General features: G+C 45.6%; 2 protein-coding genes across 3 annotated transcripts in view; one reads left to right on the forward strand and one right to left on the reverse strand.

Annotated features, from left to right (window-relative positions):
• The window catches only part of jdp (DnaJ domain-containing protein), a 148,950-nt gene that overhangs the window by 88,009 nt on the left and 38,941 nt on the right, over window positions 1–22,000 (forward strand). The gene's annotated exons all lie outside the window — the stretch shown is intronic.
• On the reverse strand, window positions 343–15,337 carry LOC139747992 (cysteine sulfinic acid decarboxylase-like). The gene is made up of 11 exons (XM_071660556.1): window positions 15,078–15,337; window positions 14,646–14,921; window positions 8,381–8,565; window positions 6,508–6,614; window positions 5,839–5,954; window positions 4,347–4,598; window positions 3,119–3,183; window positions 2,700–2,778; window positions 2,355–2,554; window positions 1,029–1,173; window positions 343–716 (listed from the first exon to the last, which is right to left on the reverse strand). The coding sequence occupies exons 2-11, from the start codon at window positions 14,823–14,825 to the stop codon at window positions 534–536; spliced, it is 1,512 nt and encodes a 503-aa protein (XP_071516657.1). The 5' UTR covers window positions 14,826–14,921; window positions 15,078–15,337; the 3' UTR covers window positions 343–533.

Raw genomic sequence — 22,000 nt, forward strand, 5'->3', positions numbered from 1 at the left:
TTACGCAATCACCACTCTTCAACCATCCCTTCCCGTCTGCCATGATGTTGCTAACCTCTCGGTTCTGCAGGTATCGTTTCGGCCACTGCTCTCACGAGCTGACCGCGTTAGTAATTCAGCTGCTTTATAAAGAAGTGGACCCGTGTGGCTGCTGCTGCTGCTTCCCATAGTTATTTTTCATGATTGAAACCAGCTACACGAGGATGAGTCTTTGTCTCCTCGAACGATAAAGCTGTGGAATTCAATGCCTTATCTTCTTTTCTTGTCTTTCTCTTTTCTTATAACTTTTTCCACCTTTAATAGTTTGGTCTTCAGACACTTGGAGGAGAGACCAAATTAATCTTTCTTGCAATTTTTCTTACTTTATTTTCTCCTTCCGTCCCAGATGGCCATAATTGAGAAAAGCTCTTTCCCATGCCATTGACTACTAATTTACATATCCCAGCTGACTAAGGCCATATATAAACCCGTTCATTCTCAAAATTTCAATGTCCCTACACGTCTGATAAGTTCAGAAGGCGCCATCCTCCTCTTTAGAGATCAGCACCTAGTCTCTCGATCTCGTCCAGTGCGAAGTCCATATCGGCCTTCGTGGGCGTCGGGTAGCAGCTGTTGATCATGCGCAGGAAGTTCACCAGGTTCTTCTCATGCAGAGGCTGGTAGGCGATCATCATGGTCCCCGCCTCCATCATACGGGCCTTCAGCTGTGGCGCCACCTAAGATAGCACAGTGTTGCAATCACTCATTTGGGGTTGGTATGGGTTTTATACTGTAGTCCCTGAGACAAGACCTTCTTAAGTATGTGATATAAGCCTTGTTATATATATATATATATATATATATATATATATATATATATATATATATATATATATATATATATATGTATAAGTAATTTGGAAGCTATGAAAAAGTATTAGAGTCATGACTGTACGTTGTTTATATCAAACTAGTCGAAATCACTTGCAACATTTTTGTCCTGAGTTGTACCCTCAGTTGTCAGGCTTTTCCCACCTGTCTTGCCTCACCTTTCCCAGCTTGCGCCACCAGTCTTGCGTCTCCTCCTGGTCCCTCAAGCTGGGAGGGATGTACCAGAAGCACACGTTCGTAAACTGACTCATACCCAGTACTGGGCGGAACCCGGGCCGAGCCTCCACCTGTTCGCTGAGATATCTGCAGGATCATGGAAGCCTCTCTTAAAATAAAATTGTTCGCCAGGAAAATTATTAGCTGTATCGGCATGTCAACACATTTGGAAACGCAAGAGCTTGTTTGTCTCTTGGTTAAGTCTCGAAGCTGTCATAGATCTAATATTATAGTCACTGATAACTATTTTTGGTTATCATAAGTAATGTGCAGTTATGGAGTACTACAAGGCTTTATTTTAGGTAATATATATATATATATATATATATATATATATATATATATATATATATATATATATATATATATATATATATATATATAAGCCTTTTTGATATTAACTGTTTGGCGTAAAGGTGCAGTTTAGCTCCTCCGAGGTCGGGTAGACAGTTAAAATCCAGCCACATCCAAGCTTTGTGAACATTACCATTAATTATTAGTTATGATATTGACATCAGCAACATAGGAACATAGAAGTGAAGCTCCAACTTGTGTGAATGTAAAATCCCAACACACCACACCTATAAATATGTTAACATTATAGTCACTCTTAAATATTCTACCGTTTTCTTCGATGCTATATTGATCATTTTCAATGAATAAAATTTTTAGGCAGTAACTCGTATATTCTAGTTCACATCTTTCTCTTGGACCTCCTGCCGTATAAGAAATTATGATGCGTTGTGATTTTGCACATACTTATGTACGATGTGTTATTCCTGTCAGATATTGACCTTGTAAGTTTCTGCAAGTTGATGATGGGATATGTAGATGGAGAGAGTATATATGGTTTTGGTAAACTTCAACACTTGAAGATGTTAAAGACATTGATTTTGGTGATTATATGTTCACGTTGATGGCCTTAAGGGCCCTGACAGGAATACCTGATAGACTTAAATCCCAACCATCAACAGTCATGAGACAAAGTTGTACCGTAAAGAAGTCCACTTCTCCCTCCCTTTTGAAGTAACATTCATGATCCAGCTATGTAAGTAGCTGATACAGCTGATTTTGGTAACTTAATGTCACCGTTTTCTCTCAGTAACAGAATCATAGAAAATTGGAAAATACGTATAAGGGGTACATTAAGTACAGTATTCAGGAATCTCTATCAGCACACTTCATGCTATTTTCATTTTTTAAACGATCCTACTTAACATCTGCATCTCATCAACACCAACACCATTCCAAATGGTGACATAACCCACCTGGAGGCGCTGAAGGCACCATCTATCCTCCTCTCGGTCTCATCTAGGCCATGGAGGCTCAGCTGGAGGAACAGCTTGAGGGAATCCCCCTTACGTCCACACTGGAAGGCCTTGTCCCCTATGTCATAGCTCACGTCGTAGAACTTGTCGGTTTGGAAGAGATACGTGGCGCAGAAGGAGTTGCACTCGTGAAGCAGACCCTGGAATCAGAAGACCAGGGAGGATTTACGAAGGGACTCGTGATGTAGAAAGGCTCTCTAGGCATAGTGCTGAGGCCATTTGTACTCAAAGAAGCCAACACGAGCCCATTAAAAGTTTCTAAGCCAGTAAGAGAGCGTAACCCACCTTGTGTCGAACGATGAAAGCTGAACACTGAAAGGTAACGCCCAGCATCTTGTGAGGATTCCAGGCGATAGAGTCAGCCCTGTGCACGTAGAGGGAATCAGATGAATCCGTTTCGGGTAACAAAGAAAAAGAGAGAATGGAGAGGTAATGAAAGGAAAATAATAGAAGGAGAAAGAGAGGAGTGCGGAACAACAATAAAGATATTAAATATAATATAAAGAAATGAAAAAGTTTGAAATCATAATGTACTTTTAGAATCATTTAATTAGAAATGGAAACTTTTGAATCATAGATAAAGCTGTTCAATGATCTAAACATGAAGATCAGTCACACACATAACCGTTGATATCATCAGTGACCTATTGGTCGACCTCCAACTTTCCCTTAGCAAGTCTCAAGATGGAACGTTGCGTGCTAACCTGTGTACACCCTGCAGGAGGTGCTTGTACGTCTTGGACAGAATGGCCGTCCCTCCCCAGCAGGCCTGTGGGATGGAAAGAGATCTTATGTTGATATAAGGAAAGAAGGTCGTGAATTACGAGAGGCCAGAAGTACCTAGTCACAGGAAAGTAAGAAGAACTGAAAGCGAGAGGTAGAGATTTATTCTCCTCAGTTTCAACGAAGTGTTCTTCAGGGGACTGAAGAAGACGTTGTCGAAGCTAATGGAGCAAAATAAATTCCTCTCTTGTTCTTTTTACTTCTCTTTGATATCTTTGACCCAGTTGAAGCCATAGATAACCCTTATCTGGTTTACACAAGGGAGAGGAAGGTCTTCGGCGGCAGCAAATATATTTGATCCAGTCACCAAAGAGCCTTCGGAAATACTGAGGTTCTCAGTGAGGTTCTCAGCATGATCAGAGATAATTCAGACCAACTTAAAGAAGTTTGAAACCCCCCAACCAAGCGATTATCTTTCTCCAAAAGCATTTGCCTGTTATCCTCGTATTTTGTGTTGTCCATCCATATTATTCTTCCCGATCCATCATCAGTCTCCTTCTTTCTCTTTTCTCCATTTCCCAACATTGTGTATGGTCTCTTTTTCTTCTTCCTAAGTTTGTTTTCTTTATCTACCTTCATTCATATAACTGCTTTTCTCTTCGACACTCGTATCTATTCTCATTTGTTCTTTCTTTATTCTTTGCTATAATTTCTAATCATTTCAACACTATTTGCATTAAATCTCCTTGTCCTCCCCAGAGTACTGGCTAAAACCCCGATTGAAATAGCAATGTTACTTCATTAAGATGATAACTCCAGACTATTACAGTAACAACTCTTATCCATTGAAGTGAAAAATTCCTATACAATAAAGAGGTAACTCCGACCCATTAAAGTGATGACTGACCCATTAAAGTGAAAACTCCGACCCATTTAAGTGATAACTCTGACCCATTAAAGTGAAAACTCCGACGCATTTAAATAACTGTGACCCATTAAGGTGAAAACTCCGACCTATTCTAATGATAACTGTGACCCATTAAGGTGAAAACTCCGACCCATTTAAATGACATCTTTGACCCATTAGATTGACAACTTTGGTCCATTTAAGTGATAACTTTGACCCATTAAAGTGATCAAAGTAGATGTTGAAACTTACTGGACTTGAGTACACTTTACCTCTACCCAGTACCCACAACACCCACTCACGTCGACATGGAGCCACAGTCCTTCCTCCTGGCACACGTCAGCTACTTCCTCCAGGGGATCGAAGGACCCAAGAACCGTAGTTCCTGCAGTGGCATTGACGAAGAAAGGGTCACCGCCCTTGGCTCTGGCCTCGGCCACCGCCTCTCTCAGGGCCTGAGTCAGCATCCTTCCCCGGAAATCTGTCTTGACGATCACAACGTTGTCCATGCCGATGCCCATCAGAGCCGCCGCCTTCTTGAAGGAGTAATGGCTCTAGTGAGGGGGAAAAAAGCGACGTGTAAGATGCGGTGTTGCGTTCGTGGTTAGCTCTGGTGTAGGTGGTTGAGACTTGTGGGACATGGTGCTTTGTATGTCATGCCTAAAGTGTAAGGAAGTTTGGGGACATGGGAGACATGCTGCTTTGCTAGCGATGGCTGTGGGTGTGGGTAGTTGAGACTTGTGAGACATGGTGCTTTGTATGTCTTATCTCTGGTGTCAGTAGGTGAAACATGGTGGTTTGTTTGTAATTGTTTTGGTCTATAAGGTTAGGAACATGTGGGATGTTCCTATCGTGACTTTGGATATAACCTATATTGAAAATAACTATTCCTCAGTAGGTAGTTTCATTATTCAGTGCCATTCTCTTTCTCTCATAAACAAGGTTAGTGTAGTATCCTAATGTTCTCATTGTTAGACATATATGAAGTCTAGTAGACATACTTAAAGATACATATGACTGATTATCATGTTTTCATTAAAGCCTCAAAAGAGTTGGAAATCAAGATACTCTTTTCAAAACATTGGAAAGCTCAAGAAAACATTCATGGCACGAAGAAAAAACACCTTGGGGTTTGTGATGGTTTGTCTTAAGATTCTCCTGTTTTAGCAACATAAGTATTTCACAATCATCCGTGATAACGTAGACTTCGTCATACACTTTGTCTGTTAATATATCCATACGTATTGTGACGTGTGTATATATATCTGTCCCTGAAAGCAGCTGGTGAAGTAGTAGATACGACGGGTTTCAGGCAGTCACAAAACGAGCTCTCGTTCGCCCTCCACTTCCGAGTGTCGTCGCTGTGTAAGTAGGTTCATAGGTTAGAAGGCAGGTAGGTAGGTTAGAAGGTAGGTAAGTATGTGAGTACTGGCACCTTTTCCATTGTGTGTCATGCCCTGCTGTCACTTTTCCCCCTTTTCATTCCATTCTATTCCATTTCCACTTTCCTCTCCTCTCTTCCCTTCATTCATTCTCCTCTCTTCGTTTTTACACTCACTTTACATTTAGGCCACCACCAAAGGTCGAAGAAGTCCATGATAAGGTCCCCAACGTTCACCTAGTCTCCACAATAAGAGTCATCCAACACTCGATGAGACCTCACAGTTAGGTCACAAGGTGACCTAACACTTAATCTAGTCTCCACCATCAGGTCACCTAACACTCACCTGGACTCCACCAGTCAGGTCACCAAGCATTCACCTAGGCACTACAAGAAGGTCGCCTCCCACGCACCTGGTCTGAGGTGAAGAGCACCAGGGGCTTCATCCCCGAAGCTCCCGTCTTCTTCAGGTGAGGGAACCTGCGGTGCCTGGCCAGCATCATGCCGTAGGTGTTGCTCATCGTCCCACCTGCAGCATAACCAACACACTTGACTCACATTAGGCTGACCTGCAACACACACTGGACGTAACCCCCCAGAGGAGGTCATCGTGTGTCGCGCATGTTAAGTGGGTCGAACTGGGTGTCCAACAGCAGACGATCAGCACGTCATACAACAGACGGTCAGCCCGTGCTGCTGCACGTCATACAACAGACGGTCAGCCCGTGCTGCTGCACGTCATGCAACAGACGGTCAGCCCGTGTGCACGTCATGCAACAGACGGTCAGCCCGTACTGCTGCACGTCATGCAACAGACGGTCAGCCCGTACTGCTGCACGTCATGCAACAGACGGTCAGCCCGTGCTGCTGCACGTCATGCAACAGACGGTCAGCCAGTGTTGTGTGGTGCTGCCTGACTCACTCCCCACCAGGTGCTGTGTGGTGGTTGGGATTCCTACACACACACACACACACACACACACACACACATATACATCCAGACCAGAGAGTGACATCACATATACTAGACTGCCAAACTGAGGGAGTAAGTGTCTGTAGTGAAGTGGAATCGATTTACTCACCTGGTGAGAAGAGACCGTCGCCCTCCTGCCAGCCGAAGAGGGACACCAACCGGGCTATGATGAACTGCTCGACGAGGATGAACACAGGAGCCACTTCGAAGGTGTGCCTGCCGGGGTGGGTGAGGTGAGGTGAGGGGAGGGAAGACACCACAGCGTTAGAATTCCGCAAACTGTTCCCTCCTATTTTGATAAGGTGATTGTAAACACGAAGCCGTCAGGAAAGACAGGTATGATGAATAGATTGTTTACTATAATCGTATGGGATGAAGAAATTTAAAATGAAGATATAAAGAGAGAGAGAGAGAGAGAGAGAGAGAGAGAGAGAGAGAGAGAGAGAGAGAGAGAGATGTGAAGAAAAGTTCATAATGTAGCGCTTCCCTACAGGGCACAGGAACTGTATCTGTGAACAAGCAAGGGAGAAAGATAGCGATGATAACGAGGAAAAAGGAAGAGAGAGAGAGAGAGAGAGAGAGAGAGAGAGAGAGAGAGAGAGAGAGAGAGAGAGGAGAATTGATTCACTACAGAGATGATAAAGGAAGGGAAGTAGAAATACTAGACTATTGCTGAAGAGGGGAAAGATTTTCTTGATACTGATATTGAATGGCTCCAGTCACAGACAGAAGTCCACATTAAGGCCGTACCTTAATTGAAATATAGAGATAATTATGTAGCGGAAAAAGAAAAGGCAAGGAATGTATTTACGAATTTTTGAGAAAGTGAAAAACCTGTCTTTGGAAATGTGCCAGGTCACAGTTATTGGGAAATACATGAGAAGAAATAGAGTTCCGAAGCGTCGACACTTAGGGAAAGAAACAGTTATCAAAACGGCCCACCATTGAGTTGCTGATGGCCACATAATAATCATGCGACGCAACAGCTTGCCCAGTATTGCTTAGTCTAGCTAGTGGTGGGGGCACACAAGCAGCCAGCTCCCGGGAGCAAATATCAAAGTAATACCTATAGAAGAGGGAAAGTGAACTAACATTGCGGAGTAGGGCAAGGGGGGCAAGTTTGGAAGTTAGTCTGGGACAGTATATAATGATAATTTAACATGTGAGCTGATGTGGCTTTTCTTCGTCTGTTCTTGGCGCTACCTCTCTGACGCGGGAAACGGTGATCAAGTTTAGAATATATATATCCTAACCTGGGTTAAGAAACCATTTTAGATGAACAGCTGGGGTGATTGTGGATCGAGTGCCGGAACCAGGATTCGAACCTATGCGTTCGACCCTACGGGCGGCCCTTGAATGCGTCACAGTCAGGAATGTTAACCGATACACAGCGCAAGTCCATAATTATGGGGTAACATCCCTGCAACCGTACACCAATACCATGAAGGGGGAAAAGAAAAGTTTTGTGTCTTTATCTACAGTTCTGTCATGTCAACTCATGATGTTTGTCCGTGATGTCAATGTCTACACGACCGTCAGATACGATATTGTTAAACAATTCATTTATGTTCATTTCGTTGGAGGGATAAACCCGGATGATCAAGATTTAACGAAGTTCTCCCTCAAGGAGGAGGAGTGGTGGCAAGCCTCGACCTGAGCGAACATCGTCGCCCGACTTGCCTGCTCTTCAGAGCAGAATCGTACACAACCCTTATGTTGGGATTGACTAGGGCTGTCCACGTACTTAGTCTGATCAAGTTACGATACGAAGATGATAGATATTCCTTCAATTTTCTTTTCGATTTTAGAATTAAGATCCTTAGTCTTCATCAGTGAGGCACTGCTTTATCTGTCGCCTTTGGAGCCGCGACATTCTTACAGCGAGGGATAGTACAACACACAGGCTGGCCTGCCCAAGGGTGTACAAGCTCACTTCTCTATCGGAATATATAGTACTTCCCTGTACCGCCAGGGTCACTTACTGGTTGGTGTTCAGAGCCTCCAGCAGCCAGGCTGCCGTCAGGGACACCTCGTCGATGCCGTGGAACTGATTGTTGAAGAAATGTGGGTGTTGGGTCCTGATGCTGTGACGGACCACCCGCTCCAGCAGGTCTACCGCCTCCTGGTACGACAGAGCCTCACGACCAATGTCCAGTTGCAGGAGTTTCTGTGGCAAACAGTTTTGGTCTTAGTGAACTTTCCAGGGGTACTTGAACAATGCGTCTGATGTGCACGTGTGTGTGTGTGTGTGTGTGTGTGTGTGTGTGTGTGTGTGTCGTTTTGAAGGAAAGGCAACATCATCTGGTATCTGAAAAAAAGAGTTGAAAAATTTAACATCCGTCGCATCGAATCTTCCTCTACATCTATATATTTAACGCCTTTCCAGTTTACGTAGGGTGGATCATGGACAAACGTACATCAAAATTAGGATCAAATTCTGTATACCTGAGGCTCCGTTGACTGGCAAAATTGGCAGGTCCGTTTGACTTACTGGTAGACTGCCTGTACTGTTACTTCGTAAACATCCGCTGTAACCTGATACGAGACACACAAGGTCCTCGAGAGGTCCTGGCATTCTGCTTTGAATTACATATATGAGAACAGAAAGACGTGATTCACAAATCGATATCCTGAAAAAAGAAAAAGGTGAGGCCAAGAAAAGAGATTGCCAGAATGATGTACGTAAGTGATCATTCCCTCCGTCCATCTACGCAGTAATTAGACATGTTTTGGGATGTAGTAACTCAAATCAACACGTTACAAAGAGAGAGAGAGAAAAAAAGAAAAGCTAAAGAATACGAATTTCTGGGTCGCAAGTACTTCCATCTTAACTATAGCTTGCGCGTAGCCCGTATTTCACAAAAGAACAACTGTTGAAAAAAAAGAAATCATTTTACGCATGATACCAATTCTACCGAGGTAGCAGGAGTCGTATTGATCGTTCCATATTCACTGGATCAGTCTGGGGAAGATCCATTTTTTCCATTTTCACTGACAACTTCCATGTCTTTATATGAAAGTAAGATACGCTGCTGCTGTGTATTCTGATCTCTCGGTGTAAGGTGACAGTTCTTCGTAATGTAGTAATGTATATTTGTAATTCATTTAGTAAGACTGCTTGAGAGGTCATATGGTTAACTTTCATTAGTATTTATTCATTTACCAAAGACATAACTTATTAAGTGAAGTGCGACAGTGATTCATTATTCTTTCTCTTGTATTTAAAGTCTATTGTTAACTTCTCTACATAAACTTGACAAAATTCGATACCTTCCTGAGAACTTGTTCGTCTAGCAGAACTAAGCCTCTCACACTCGTCCACGTCCAAGCAGGAGTAAGCCTCTCGCACACTCGTTCACGTCCAAGCAAGACTAAACCTCTCTCACACTAGTTCACGTCCAAGCAGGAGTAAGCCTCTCTCACGCTCGTTCACTTCCTAGCAGGACTAAACCTCTCTCACACTCGTTCACGTCCAAGCAGGAGTAAGCCTCTCTCACACTCGTTCACTTCCTAGCAGGACTAAACCTCTCTCACACTTGTTCAGCTCCACATAAGGATGTAACTCAACTCCTGGCTCGTCGCTTTATGCTCTCCTTGGGTTGCAAAAGATCCATCATGCCACATCTCAAACAAACCCTAATTTTCTTCATGCTACGTCTTTTCCCCCCCCGTGTCTGTAATCCCTTAGGGGATCCAATATCTCTTGCTCAACCTGCAACCTATAACAAATGTGTGTATATTGCATCCTGGCAAGAGGAATTGCTTGGTCATTACCCTCACTGAATGGTGATACCAGCCAGTCTTATAAGTTGCACAACCCGGGGATAGCAACCGGTCTGTTTACAGCGGGATGTTGCCTCGCTTCACATGAGCGTCCTTGATAACCGTCATATCTTTACCCTTTTATCTTCCAGACGACCTGATGTTATTGCCTTAGCACACGGGAGTATATCTTGTTCTGAGATAATGTTAGACTGATATGTATGTGTACCTACTTGTAGGGACACTCTTGTGTTGTTGACCCATAATGGTATAATGTGGAACTTAAAATCGTCACAACTCACACACACACACACACACACACAGCACGACCTATGTCACATGATTATGAGTCGCCACACCTCATTCACACATCGAGAGGTTACTGATTAAGGATATTCTAGTAGAACTGCTTAGTTAGTAGCGAACAAACGTCTACCAGGAATCCCGGTGAACCATACCTCGCACTGTTACAAAGGATCTTTTATAAAGTGAGCATGGCTCGTCCCTCTGTAAGGGTAACGGGCCAACAATGTCTCTACTACAGGAGAAACAAATAACTTCAATTCCAAGAGGGCAGCAACAGGGATTGTAAAACTGCATGAGCCTAAAAATAACCATAGCAGTGCGTGGACAGCCACAACAATCTGTACCAAGGATGTATGCGCTAGGCGCACCGCTCTGCATGCGAATAGGTCACGTACAAAGCGACTTGTTTTGAAGTGTTTAGGTTCATGAACTAAATTTCTCTTACACATGTGAATTTGAGGTTTATGTATTACCAGCAGGTGTATCAGGATGCATGCCATATCGCTACTCCCGCTGTTTTTAGAACTACACTTCAAAGGAAAGAATATTCGCAGCTATTCCGTAGCCTACAGGGTAAGTTAGTGGTCACAGTGTGTTTGGCAGTCCATTGGTCTGGTTGGGTCATTAGTGCTCTCATAAAAGGGTTTACTAATCATCACCACCATCAACTAACGGTGAGGTTTCTTGTCTTTTCCTTTATATATATATATATATATATATATATATATATATATATATATATATATATATATATATATATATATATATATTATCCCTGGGGATAGGGGATTAAGAATACTTCCCACGTATTCCCTGCGTGTCGTAGAAGGCGACTAAAAGGTTTGGGCACATGGAGAGAATGAGTGAGGAAAGATTGACCAAGAGGATATATGTGTCGGAGGTGGAGGGAACGAGGAGAAGAGGGAGACCAAATTGAAGGTGGAAAGATGGAGTGAAAAAGATTTTGTGTGATCGGGGCCTGAACATGCAGGAGGGTGAAAGGGGGCAAGGAATAGAGTGAATTGGAGCGATGTGGTATACCGGGGTTGACGTGCTGTCAGTGGATTGAATCAAGGCATGTGAAGCGTCTGGGGTAAACCATGGAAAGCTGTGTAGGTATGTATATTTGCGTGTGTGGACGTATGTATATACATGTGTATGGGGGTGGGTTGGGCCATTTTCTTTCGTCTGTTTCCTTGCGCTACCTCGCAAACGCGGGAGACAGCGACAAAGCAAAAAAAAAAAAAAAAAAAAATATATATATATATATATATATATATATATATATATATATATATATATATATATATATATATATATACTATTTGCCATTTCCCGCGTTAGCGAGGTAGCGTTAAGAACAGAGGACTGAGCCTTTGAGGGAAATGCTCACTTGGCCCCCTTCTCTGTTCCTTCTTTTGGAGAATTAAAAACGAGAGGGGAGGATTTTCAGCCCCCTGCTCCCTCCCCTTTTAGTCGCCTACAACGACATGCAGGAAATACGTGGGAAGTATTCTTTCTCCCCTATCCCCAGGGATAATATATATATATATATATATATATATATATATATATATATATATATATATATATATATATATATATATATATATAAACACACCAAAACCTTGTACGGGACAGTCATGGAAAATCTATACATATTTGACCTTGAAACTAGTGCAATCCCACCCTACATTCCTACTGACATTCATAACTCGATCACAACCCGAAAGAACTCCCCCTGCAACTGACCCTGACATCATATCAACGTCCCACGTAAAGATGAACTTCAGCTCCCACAGCAGTCACGGTACTTGACTGGTATCTTCAGTCACTCCTGGCGACTCGTCAGAATATCACGTATCTGGAAACTTGCCAATATAATGTCTGTCCAAATGTCTGTCACCACGAGGCAAACTCCACGAAAAAAAAAAAAGAGATTCACAAGAAAATCAGACTTGATAACCCACTCTGACCCAACCAGTGCCGTTTCACACCCAAACACATCTCTACTACGTAGCATACACATCTCATGTAACGCATTATAACATGACGTAAACCAACCTTCATCCCCTTCTCGCACAGTAGCACCCGTGGCAAAAGGACCATCAACAAAGCATTCGACACCGTGGTGTAGGGAGTAGCATTCCTGACTATGAGTCAACGTAGGAGCGTATGGGTTCGATTTTTGGGCGCGGCACTCAGCTCACACGCAATCCAGGTTTTTATCTTCCCCTCGTGGCTGGTCTATGAATGGGTACCTGGCTTAGGCTAGGGTATGTATATATGTGTGTGTTTGTGTGCATGTGTGTCTATAGACACACAGGAAGAATGTAAATCTCTCCCCTCGTAACACACAAACAATAGTCACTAACACCACTGTCACAAAAGATACTTGATACCATCTTCCATAAAAAGGCCATACTTCAAAACATTCTCTCTCTCTCTCTCTCTCTCTCTCTCTCTCTCTCTCTCTCTCTCTCTCTCTCTCTCTCTCTCTCTCTCTCTCTCTCCTGCTCGACCTCACAACGTCCCACCAGCGCCGTGTCATCCGCAAAAAGCAGCTGATCCACCTCCCGCATACAGTAGTTAACCTGTCTTTTCCCTCTTTTCAAGATCTCATTGGCCTCCCTTAGCAACCCATCCATCTCTTCACCATCCCTGGCTTCTCTCCTCCTCATCTTATTCTGTTTGCCACGCTCTGCTGCCGTGTCTTGAACGCGCGGTCAGTCCATCTTTGTTCTCTCATCCCGCTCGGGAAGCAAAGCAAATGGCAGACTCATTGCTGATGACTGCGTATGCCCAGAGTAAACATCCTCACACCCCACAACTCTTACAGCTACACCCATGCCTTCATGCCCACATTCACACGCCCACGCCCTCATGATCATGCTCATACGCCCATAGCCACACCGTCTCACCCACAACCTCACGCCTTCATGCCCACGCCTGCACCCTTATGCCCACAGCCATATGCCCACGCCTGCACCCTCACGCCCATAGCCATATGCTCACACCTACACCCTCATGCCCACAGCCTCGCTCCCTCAAGCCCACCTCATATACATGTGGCCCGGCCACAGAACCTCAGGGTTACCATGGCATTATATCATTTTCCCTCGGCAACATCAAGATCCTTGAGCGATACCATCATCTAGGGTGCGTTGGTGTAGCCGGGGGAATGCTTACGTTTGGATCCCCTTACATATAGCGTTTCTATAAGTTCCCTGGCGTTTTAGTGGGCTTAGATCGTCGTTGATACTGATTCTAATATTTTCCGGGAAACAAACGAGCTCGATGGAATACGATCTCAAACCTTCTCACGTCTCTGTTCGTACTTACACTTCCCTCGGGAAGGCTACTCTACACGTATACAATCACATCGTAATTCCCTTGGTTATCTTGACAGTCGCCTTAATGAAAAAAAGTTATGAAATCGAAATCTAATGCTACTTTGATTAATACTTCTGAGGAGAGCATTAAAAGAGAAATATAAATGATAAATTTGTATGGTAGAATTCTTACTATGGAGAGTACCATTTGGTTTTAGGTCAATATGAAGTTGGTTTCGATCAAAGTTTTCGGTGGTTTAGCTCAGTATCATGTTGTTTCAATCAAAGTTTAGGTTGATTTAGGTCATTATTAGATTGGATTCGATCAAAGTTAAGGTTGGTTTCGGTCAATATCAGGTTGGTTTCTATCCAAGTTTAGGTTGATTTCTGTGGGTTCATTTTTAAGTTGTTTTCGACGGGTTTCCGTCGGTTTCTGGTACTTCGGTGTTGGTTTCGATTCGTTTCGTTCACTTATGGTCGATTTCGACACACTGTAACGGACCATGTGTACAAACGTCTCTCTAATTCCACCGTTCAGTAGCAGTTTCATGAAGGTGGCGACCTGAACCACTTGAACACGACTTTCGACCATTGAGCCAGAGGGAGCGACTCTCGAGACAGAATGTAGTGACCTTTCTGACCAAGGTCAGGTCAAGGCTCAGGCCGCCGTATGTAAGGGTTGTGTAGACGTGTTCAAGGATCGCACCCAAGCAGCAGTCAACTTCACCAGCATCAGAGAGTTACTGTTGAATGGTGGAATTACACAGTTACGTAAACCCACAGGTTAATCTACTGTCACACTCGAGAGGTTACGAATGTAACTAAACTATAAGGGAAGGTGACTAACCTCCAGATCTTTTGGGTGCTGAAACTCCACCAGCTTCTTACCCTCGTCGACACCAGTGACCAGTTTCTCGCGTCGAACTATGGCCAGGACTTTCTCAAGCAGTTGGTTTCCATAGTTGTTCGACGGGGTTCCAGTGGCCCTCGTTGGGTCAGAGGTCGTGGCGCGGCTTGGGGTCGTCATTGTAGTGAAGCCACGGGTCGTGGTGGTGGTGGTGATGGAAGGTCCCAAAATACGATTGCTATGACACAATGAAGAACAGTTGTCGACGCCTCGTACCTGAAAAACATAAAACTTTTTTTTACTAACAGAGTGACATAAAGTAAGTTACTACTAACACTGCCATCTGTCATTGTATAGTGTGACTTATCTTTTTTTTTTCTAAGTAATTTGTTCATGTCGGTTTCTTAAGGTATTTGGAGACAATGTTCTTACTGTCTTGATCGTTCTGTTGTAGTGTCGTAGATTTATCGAACGCTTCACCGTTGCAGTGACGTCCTACCTCAGTCGAACGTGTCAGGGGAATGTCTATACTCCGCTACAATTTCAGCCTAGATCGGTTCTCCAACCGCTGCGGTGGTAACTACGCACGCACACACGCTGGGTCGACGGACAAGGAAAGGCTGTGGAGGAGACTGTAGCTACTGTTGTTCCCTCCTCACCAGTGGGGTCTCGGCAGTAACTGAGTCACGACTATGTGAGGATAACATGCGTCATCATGAGCGAAGCGCCACCGACCCACCCACCCACCCACCTACCGACCTACCCACCCACTCACACCAACATCTAGCCCGCCTGTCCTTGAGGTAGGCAGATGCCAAGCATTGATTTGTCATCTCTCGTTTCCCCCTCATCACCATGCTCAGCCACCCCATCATCACCACGCTCAGCCACCCCATCATCACCACGCTCAGCCACCCCCTCATCACCATGCTCAGCCACCCCATCATCACCACGCTCAGCCACCCCATCATCACCACGCTCAGCCACCCCCTCATCACCACGCTCAGCCACCCCATCATCACCACGCTCAGCCACCCCATCATCACCACGCTCAGCCACCCCATCATCACCACGCTCAGCCACCCCCTCATCACCACGCTCAGCCACCCCATCATCACCACGCTCAGCCACCCCATCATCACCACGCTCAGCCACCCCATCATCACCACGCTCAGCCACCCCCTCATCACCACGCTCAGCCACCCCATCATCACCACGCTCAGCCACCCCCTCATCACCACGCTCAGCCACCCCATCATCACCATGCTCAGCCACCCCCTCATCACCACGCTCAGCCACCCCCTCATCACCACGCTCAGCCACCCCATCATCACCACGCTCAGCCACCCCATCATCACCACGCTCAGCCACCCCCTCATCACCACGCTCAGCCACCCCATCATCACCACGCTCAGCCACCCCATCATCACCACGCTCAGCCACCCCATCATCACCACGCTCAGCCACCCCATCATCACCACGCTCAGCCACCCCATCATCACCACGCTCAGCCACCCCATCATCACCACGCTCAGCCACCCCATCATCACCACGCTCAGCCACCCCATCATCACCACGCTCAGCCACCCCATCATCACCACGCTCAGCCACCCCATCATCACCACGCTCAGCCACCCCCTCATCACCACGCTCAGCCACCCCCTCATCACCACGCTCAGCCACCCCCTCATCACCACGCTCAGCCACCCCCTCATCACCACGCTCAGCCACCCCCATCATCACCACGCTCAGCCACCCCATCATCACCACGCTCAGCCACCCCATCATCACCACGCTCAGCCACCCCATCATCACCACGCTCAGCCACCCCATCATCACCACGCTCAGCCACCCCCTCATCACCACGCTCAGCCACCCCATCATCACCACGCTCAGCCACCCCCTCATCACCACGCTCAGCCACCCCATCATCACCACGCTCAGCCACCCCCTCATCACCACGCTCAGCCACCCCATCATCACCACGCTCAGCCACCCCATCATCACCACGCTCAGCCACCCCCTCATCACCACGCTCAGCCACCCCATCATCACCACGCTCAGCCACCCCATCATCACCACGCTCAGCCACCCCATCATCACCACGCTCAGCCACCCCATCATCACCACGCTCAGCCACCCCATCATCACCACGCTCAGCCACCCCATCATCACCATGCTCAGCCACCCCATCATCACCACGCTCAGCCACCCCCTCATCACCACGCTCAGCCACCCCCTCATCACCACGCTCAGCCACCCCCTCATCACCACGCTCAGCCACCCCCTCATCACCACGCTCAGCCACCCCCTCATCACCACGCTCAGCCACCCCATCATCACCACGCTCAGCCACCCCCTCATCACCACGCTCAGCCACCCCATCATCACCACGCTCAGCCACCCCATCTTCACCACGCTCAGCCACCCCATCTTCACCACGCTCAGCCACCCCATCATCACCACGCTCAGCCACCCCATCATCACCACGCTCAGCCACCCCATCATCACCACGCTCAGCCACCCCCTCATCACCACGCTCAGCCACCCCCTCATCACCACGCTCAGCCACCCCATCATCACCACGCTCAGCCACCCCATCATCACCACGCTCAGCCACCCCATCATCACCACGCTCAGCCACCCCATCATCACCACGCTCAGCCACCCCCTCATCACCACGCTCAGCCACCCCATCATCACCATGCTCAGCCACCCCATCATCACCATGCTCAGCCACCCCATCATCACCACGCTCAGCCACCCCCTCATCACCACGCTCAGCCACCCCATCATCACCATGCTCAGCCACCCCCTCATCACCACGCTCAGCCACCCCATCATCACCACGCTCAGCCACCCCATCTTCACCACGCTCAGCCACCCCATCTTCACCACGCTCAGCCACCCCATCATCACCACGCTCACCCACCCCATCATCACCACGCTCAGCCACCCCATCATCACCACGCTCAGCCACCCCATCATCACCACGCTCAGCCACCCCATCATCACCATGCTCAGCCACCCCATCATCACCACGCTCAGCCACCCCATCATCACCACGCTCAGCCACCCCCTCATCACCACGCTCAGCCACCCCCTCATCACCATGCTCAGCCACCCCATCATCACCACGCTCAGCCACCCCATCATCACCACGCTCAGCCACCCCATCATCACCACGCTCAGCCACCCCCTCATCACCATGCTCAGCCATCTCGTTAGAGAACCCTAACGGAGAAGATGAGAGAAAAAAAAAAAAAAAGACAAAACAGAGAAAAATAGATAACGGTGATAATGTAATGATAATGATATAAATGACCGTGATAATGATGATGATTATAGTAATAACTGTGATAATACAAAGTGATAGAAAGGAATTCACACAACAACAAACCACTAAGTTATTTCTAGACTGTTTGGTGATAGCGGAAGATAAGAGGAACCCACAGATAAGAGCGGGTAAAGTTAGAAGGCTTATAGATAATAATGCGAAGGAAATAATTTGCGAATTATCATTATCATTAAGCAGGCGCACATAATGTAAGTCGTGGGCATGAAGTATCTCTCGTCTGTTCTTAAACGTATCAAATAGATTTGTTTTCAACCACCCTAATTGGCAAGTCGCTTCTTATGTTAACAATCCTGTTGAATATAACGCACTTCGCCTCATTTGAGGTCAAATGTTCACCTACGAATTTGTATCCGTCACTACGAGTAAAATTAGACGAATCAAGTCTTAAGTAATTTGATGGATCAAGATTATCAATGTAATGATCTTCAATACTTACTTGTATTAGATCACCTCTTGATCTCTTTTTTTTTTTTCTTAAGCTGGATGGATTCAGTTCGTTTAATCCGCTCTCGTAGGATTTGGTTTTTCAGTCCGGGAATCGTCTCGGTAGCTCGACACTGCACTCTCTCCATTCTGTCTACGTCTCTTTTATGAGCAGGACGACCAAAACTGAACACAGTATTCAAGACGAGGACGACCCAATGAATTGTGAAGAGTAAGGACGATTTCCCTGAAGTATAAGGCCCTACCTAAGATTCGAAGAATTTTGTTCGCTCTTTCACAGCTTCCCTCTACCGCTTTATTGGTTTTAAGTCTACTGGGATTATTACATCCTCTTTGACGTCTTGTAGTTCAACATAGGATGAGATAGTTGCTTATCCTCACCCAGTACTGTACATTGATTACTAAACACATTACATTCATCTCAATACACTTACGTTGTCTTGCATTGTTTTCAGTGATAATTCGTTGTCCTTCTTCCGTAGGTATTAATATGGTTTTTGCTCCCGAGAGTTGGCTGCTTGTGTACCCCCCACCACTAGCTAGATCACGCAATACTCGGCAAGCTGCTGCGTCACATGATTACTGTGTGACCATCGGCAACTCAAGGGTGGGGGGGGGCCGTTTTGATACCTGCTTCTTTCTCTACACCTTGAAGCTTTGGAACTCTCTACCAACTCATGTCTTTCCCAGTAACTATGACCTGGGACGTTTTAAAAGGCAGGGTTTTTCACTTCCTCCCAAATTCGTAAATACGCTATAATGCCTCATCGCCTTCGTAACCCTCTCGGTATTTCCATTCAGGCCCCAGGCCTTAATGTTGACTTTTGTCCATGACTGGAGCCACCAACGTAAAGAGAAAAATACAGTTATACATTGGTCATTGTACGCTTTTACAAGCAACAATCATTATTGTCACAAAATAACTATACCTACGTCAAATCATCTCGGTGTAGCGGACACTCTACGTTATCTTAAATGTTTCTGTAACTTTCCCAAATAATCTGTTGCGTCACCTCATCGCTTGTATCATTCCTATACGTGCTGCCACATACAACACACACACACCCACACACACACCGATGACCTTACACTGCACCATTTTTTCCCCTATGATCAAAACAATCCCATGTTGCCAATATTATTTATACGCTTATGTAAGTCGCATTCGTACAGTAACATTCCACGTACCATTTTCACTATAAATAACGTGAGTATTATTATTGCTTACCATAGCATAGTGTCTTAAAATATTGCTGTCAGTGGGTTCATTTATTATCTTATCTTCATCTTTTGCTCACACTTGATGAGGCTTCTCATCTGTATCGTGGACAAGTAACACTGGACGTCAAATTCATCTTTAATTGTTGTACTTCTTGCTAGCATATCCGAGAGGCTTACCTGGGTAAATCCCCACGTGAGAAGGGATCCAGCGAAACTGAACCTTGATATTCTCAATGATATTCTAACATAATAATACAGTCCCACACCAGAAACAGGAGTCTTGCAATCAGTTGGTTCCAATGCTCCTTTCTTATGTTAGCCTTTGCCAGGTATCCATTTTGTCGACAAACCCCAAGGGGTGGAAGAACAGCTGGGTTAACTGTGGACCGACTGCAACGACCGGGATTGGAACCTATGCGCTCGATCCTATGGGCGGCCCATGAATGCGTTACAGTCAGGAACGCTAACTGCTACACCACGGAGGTAATGTACGATTTGCAGAAATATATACATCCTTTCCTCTATCCTTGACTTGAGAAAGAGCGTCATAAATTCCCGGTAACTCTGCCTGAGTTGAGGAAATACCATTAGACAATCTAATACTCCATCTATACTGAGCCATCACAGGTAATGTCTGGCTTATTTTTCTTTGGCGTCGTGTGAGTGTCCCACGCTCTCGTGTATCCGGCTTGAGGAGTACATCTACTCTCTCTCTCTCTCTCTCTCTCTCTCTCTCTCTCTCTCTCTCTCTCTCTCTCTCTCTCTCTCTCTCTCTCTCTCTCTCTCTTCGTGGACGAGTGTTCCCGCCCTAGCAACACGGACGTACCCTCTTCATGACCTTATAATCCTTCATATTCCGCGCAAAGTCCACCCGACACCTTTTTTGTTTTTTCGTAGTACGTAACACTCTAACGGTATCAAGTCCTCTTCCTCCTCCTCGTCCTCCTGCTCTTCCTCCTCCTCCTCTTATTCATTTCATTACATTTCCCTCGGTGATTTGCTTTATTCTGTCATGAATACTCATTGCCTCAATACTTATCAATTCAATTCTGCCAATTCGACGCTTACCCAACATCGACAAGAATGTTGCAGCATGGCCAATTAGCGATCTAACAATACTTTTATACATCTCACGTGGGATGGGTGTCCTCACACGGTAACCCAACCAAGACACAGCTGGTTGGGTTACTGTAGTCTAAACATTCCTTAAAGCTGCGATGCGTCTCACTTCAGCATTTTTACCAACCTTATAACCCACACACAGACACACACACACACACACACACACACACACACACACACACTGCCAGATATTTGTACTCTCTTAAGCTCCATCCTATCTAGTGTTTCTGTAATGTTCCTGTGAGACCTGAGGTATATTGGTACTTAATTTCATCTCATCCACAATAAGTTCAAACTTCGTGCTATTATCACTGAGTTGATTCAGTGCCGCTTGCGTCTTTTTCCAAGATGACTGCAGCAATAAGTCACCAGCATAAACCATTGGCTCGGCTCTACGAGGATATCCATCCTTCGCGAGTTGATTTATCAGTTCATTAAATAAAGTTGGACTCAGGACATCCCCGCTTGAGGAGTTCCTGATGTAGTATTTCTAGTTATAAGAAATTGTCCCTGATACCAGATCTTGGTCCATCTCTCGCTGAGATGAAGGGAGATCCATGCTAACAACAGCCTCCCCCACTACACCCGTGTAATGGCAGATCCATCCTAACATCCTCCCCCACTACACCCATGTAATGGCAGATCCATCCTAACATCCTCCCCCACTACACCCATGTAATGGCAGATCCATCCTAACATCATTCCCCACTACACCCATGTAATGGCAGATCCATCCTAACATCCTCCCCACTACACCCATGTAATGGCAGATCCATCCTAACATCCTCCCCCACTACACCCATGTAATGGCAGATCCATCCTAACAGCCTCCCCCACTACACCCATGTAATGGCAGATCCATCCTAACAGCCTCCCCACTACACCAATATTTGCTTGTACAATCATCTAACAATCTACCTTATCAAACGCACCTTGGACGTCTACGAAAACCCTGCAGGCATTACTAGGATTAGACAAACAAGTCATCATCCAATCAGTCGTACCTTTGCCCATAACCTAACCATACAAACTGCTGGATACACCATCACCCACGAGGTACAGTAACCTTTTCAAAATCATCCTTTTCTAACATCTGACACATACAAGATGTTAATGAGACTGGTCTCTATGTGATGTTAATGAGACTGGTCTCTATGTGATGTTAATGAGACTGGTCTCCATGTGATGTTAATGAGACTGGTCTCTATGT

This window comes from Panulirus ornatus, chromosome 1, assembly GCF_036320965.1.
Source record: "Panulirus ornatus isolate Po-2019 chromosome 1, ASM3632096v1, whole genome shotgun sequence".
NCBI lineage: Eukaryota > Metazoa > Arthropoda > Malacostraca > Decapoda > Palinuridae > Panulirus > Panulirus ornatus.